Consider the following 3321-nt stretch of genomic DNA (forward strand, 5'->3'; position numbering starts at 1 on the left):
TATTGTTATGCTTAGCAGACCTCTATCCTCTCCTGACCCTAAAGCTAAGAGTGCTATAAGATAGCATCTGAAACCTATAGCAAAGATTTCTCTGCTTGGCTGTAGCGTACCTACCAAACATCCCCACCATCTATTTGCTAAATGCGGTGATTTATGACTTTCTTTGTTCTGTGGCTATAAAAGTTCACAGAACCTCTTCCACTTCAGAGAGTGTGATTCAAGATCATTTGAATCCATGGTTCCCTGGCCATGGTCACGCATATTTGGCTCAAAATAAACTATTTATTTCCTTTATAGCAGAGTTGTTACTTTACATTGACAAGGTTTACTGTTAAAATTAAGGAATCTAGCTAAATGTTTGAATAAACAAAATTGTATCACCTCAAGTCCAGTCATCTCCATCCCATCTCTCTCTCCCTCCCTCCTCCATGCACACACCCACACACAGCCCACATCACTGCAAAGAAAAATAGAGTATACCAGAGTTGGTGTGGCAGACTCCTAATTAATGTTCCAAACTCCTTGGAGCTAAGGTGCTGCTCTCCCAACAGACAGCTATTTTTAAATACTTCTCTTTGAAAACAACAGCATAATTAATCTCATTATTATTCCTACTTAAATTACTTATGTAGAAACAACAATGCACTCTAAGCAATTATTAAAAACACTTTATTATGTGTAATTTGTACATGCTTCAATCTGGGTGCTTAGGGTGATTTATTTTCCAGGCTGTGATGTCATCTACCAAGATTAACTAGATCTAATTTCCATTCTGCCATGCCACATACAAAAATACGATTTTCAAAGCAAAGTTCCTCTTCTTTACACAAAGGTACAGAAGAGTTTGTGGGACAAATAAAATGAGAAAAGAATATTTGCACACATACCAACCAACACCATACAAGGCAGTATCCTTCACACAGTAACATCTAATGTGTTCTTTTATTTGGGGACAGCAGGATAAGAGCCTCTTCACCCTCAGAGGGAAATGCAATCTTTATTTGTCGCTAAAGCCAAACTCCAGGGATAAAGGTGTGGTCCTCTGGGGGACTGGAGGGGAAAGGGCAATATGGAGGAGAATGACCGCCCCTTCATAAGCACTTCAAGAGGAAGGAATTGCAGGAGGTTCCGCGTGGACAGTCGCACAGCTTCCCGATCCTCGCTCCCTTTCGCACTGCGCACTGCTCTCCAGCGTCGCACTGCAAAGGACACACAGGGTGGTCATTGGGTTCTGTCTCTTGGGAGAAGTGATTGCACCCCTTCCCCACAGATCGGACTGGACCTGAAACACAGGGAACCTTATGCTTATAATTTCAGTGAGAAGACATTTTTTAAAAAAGAAAGAAACTTAAATGATCCATCCCTTCCCACTTTCTTCCATCCCTTAGGAGAGGTATTTCCTGGCTCCTTTTCTTACTTATCCCGGGTGAGGATGTGTGAGGGATTAACTAGTCCTTTTTTTCCCCTAAGAAATAGACAATACAGCTATGCTTTCTCACAACCTTCCTCCCCTACTTTCCCACTTCTTCATTCCAAGAAAGGAGGTGTGTGTGTGTGTGTGTGTGTGTGTGTGTGTGTGTGTGTGTGTGTTGTATTTTACCCGGAGCTATCCAAGGAAGGACACCAATTCTGAATTTTTGACCCCAGAACTTAGATTTTTTTAAAAGCCTGGTTATGTTCAGGAAGAAATTAGGGAGGCAAGAACTCAGTAGATTCAAGGTGAAGCAAAAAGTTCATCTTCAGCAAATACACCTTCCCACACAGCTCACAGAATGGTTCCTGGCACAGCTGCTCAATCCTCTAGTCTACCTTTGCCCTTTAGGTACCAAGTTGAAAGAAAAGAGCACCCCACAGAAGAATGCAAACCCAATACCCGAGTTACTCAGCCACATCCCAGGGTAAGGACGTTTATAATATTCAAGGCGGTGTATGTTTCTCTTGGGGAAACATGGGAAGGGAGTGACCCCAAAGCCTTACCATGGGCACCTGGCCATACTTCTTCTCATAGATCGGAATACGTTTACTCTTAAGCTTCTTCAAGACTTCCTGCAGCGCTTCAATCTGCAACACACCGCGGGGAGCCCGAAGTTGCCGCCTTGGCTGGGAGCCCAGCCCAGGTTCTCACTTTCAGCCCCAGTTACAAGAAGCCCGGGACGCACGGCGGGACTCCGCAGACAAAAGGGACATTGGTGGGATTGCAGCTTAGCGCTCCAGGTCTCTCGGGGACCTGCCCTGAGTTCAGGTCCCAGAGCTGCCGAGGCTCGCGTTGCTCCGAGGGACTGAGACGAGGGACTTGCTCGACAGACTGCCTGGATCCCGAGGGCTCCAGACGATCTCGGGGTGCCAGAGGATGCCCGGGCCTCGGGAATGGGGTTGAGGGCCCGAGGAGGAGGAATGCCGGCAAAGGAAGGGACCGCGCGGCAGCCCCAGGGTGTCCGGGGCCGGGGAGGGGGGGATACTGACCAGCTCCTTCTCGTGGGAGGCGTCCTCCACCGCCGAGTAGACGTCCAGAGCTCGAGGACGGAGCTCGGCGTCCTCCTGGGCAAGGGCGCCCAGCAGAGGTAGCAGCAGCAGCAGGGCGGCGCCCAGTAGGGGCAGCAGCCGCAGGCGGGAGCTCTCCATGGTGCTGAAACGCCTTCCGCTGGGGTACCCCGTGCTCCCGCCTTTTATAGTGAGCCCGAGTCCCGGTGCAGGGAAGAGGGAGGGGGCGAGGAAGGAAGGGGCTGTGGAGGAGGGCCCGGGTCAACCGTCTGTAGGCTGCGCTCCGCCGCCGCTTGACGTCAATGCCCGCCGGGCTCCGGGCGCCCGGGAACGAGGCTCGGCGCACAGATGGGCCAGAGCGCAGAGAACCAGACCCGGTGCCCCCGAACGCTGTCAGCCCCGCGGCGAGGGACGCTCCCCCAGGGGCCTGAACTGCAGCTGAGGGGCCAGGGGTGAGGGATGGGGAACGGCAGGGCCTGTAAATGGAAAATGCCTTCGGGGCAAGTCACAGGCAGGAGAGCAGCTTCCCATCACCTAGCTCCCGCCCTGCCTGGCAAGGCAGCAAGAAAGGAGTGCTGCTTCCAGACAACGTGTTTGATGGGCACCTTACTGGGCATCTGTGGGATAGAGGAGGCGAATATAGTGTAGAACAGAAAGAAAAGCCATGCTGTCCCCACCATGGGTTCTTTGGTGGGAACCGAGTGGTAATAATGAAGAGAAGGAAAACGGAATAACAGGAACAGAATGGGGGGTGCAGAGAACCAGACTCTGATTCCAGTCCTGGCTTCACCACTTACGAGCCCGTGTAACTTAGGACAAAATTAAGAACCATTCTGAGCC

At 50.6% G+C, this 3321-nt stretch overlaps 1 protein-coding gene across 1 annotated transcript; it reads right to left on the bottom strand.

Annotated features, from left to right (window-relative positions):
* Positions 1 to 653: 653 nt before the first annotated feature.
* Positions 654 to 2955, bottom strand: Cartpt (CART prepropeptide). The gene is made up of 3 exons (XM_020181024.2): positions 2464 to 2955; positions 1978 to 2061; positions 654 to 1199 (listed from the first exon to the last, which is right to left on the bottom strand). Exons 1-3 carry the CDS (start codon positions 2620 to 2622, stop codon positions 1092 to 1094), a joined length of 351 nt encoding a protein of 116 aa, XP_020036613.1. The 5' UTR covers positions 2623 to 2955; the 3' UTR covers positions 654 to 1091.
* Between the last annotated feature and the right edge of the window lie 366 nt (positions 2956 to 3321).

Source organism: Castor canadensis, chromosome 6 (genome assembly GCF_047511655.1).
Source record: "Castor canadensis chromosome 6, mCasCan1.hap1v2, whole genome shotgun sequence".
Taxonomy (NCBI): domain Eukaryota; kingdom Metazoa; phylum Chordata; class Mammalia; order Rodentia; family Castoridae; genus Castor; species Castor canadensis.

Coding starts and splice junctions, on each gene's coding strand:
- Cartpt (XM_020181024.2), bottom strand. CDS start 2,622: ATGGAGAGCTCCCGCCTGCGGCTGCTGCCCCTACTGGGCGCCGCCCTG. Junction 2,062..2,463: donor CCTCCCACGAGAAGGAGCTG/GTCAGTATCCCC, acceptor GGTGTGTTGCAG/ATTGAAGCGCTGCAGGAAGT. Junction 1,200..1,977: donor AGTATGGCCAGGTGCCCATG/GTAAGGCTTTGG, acceptor TGTCCTTTGCAG/TGCGACGCTGGAGAGCAGTG.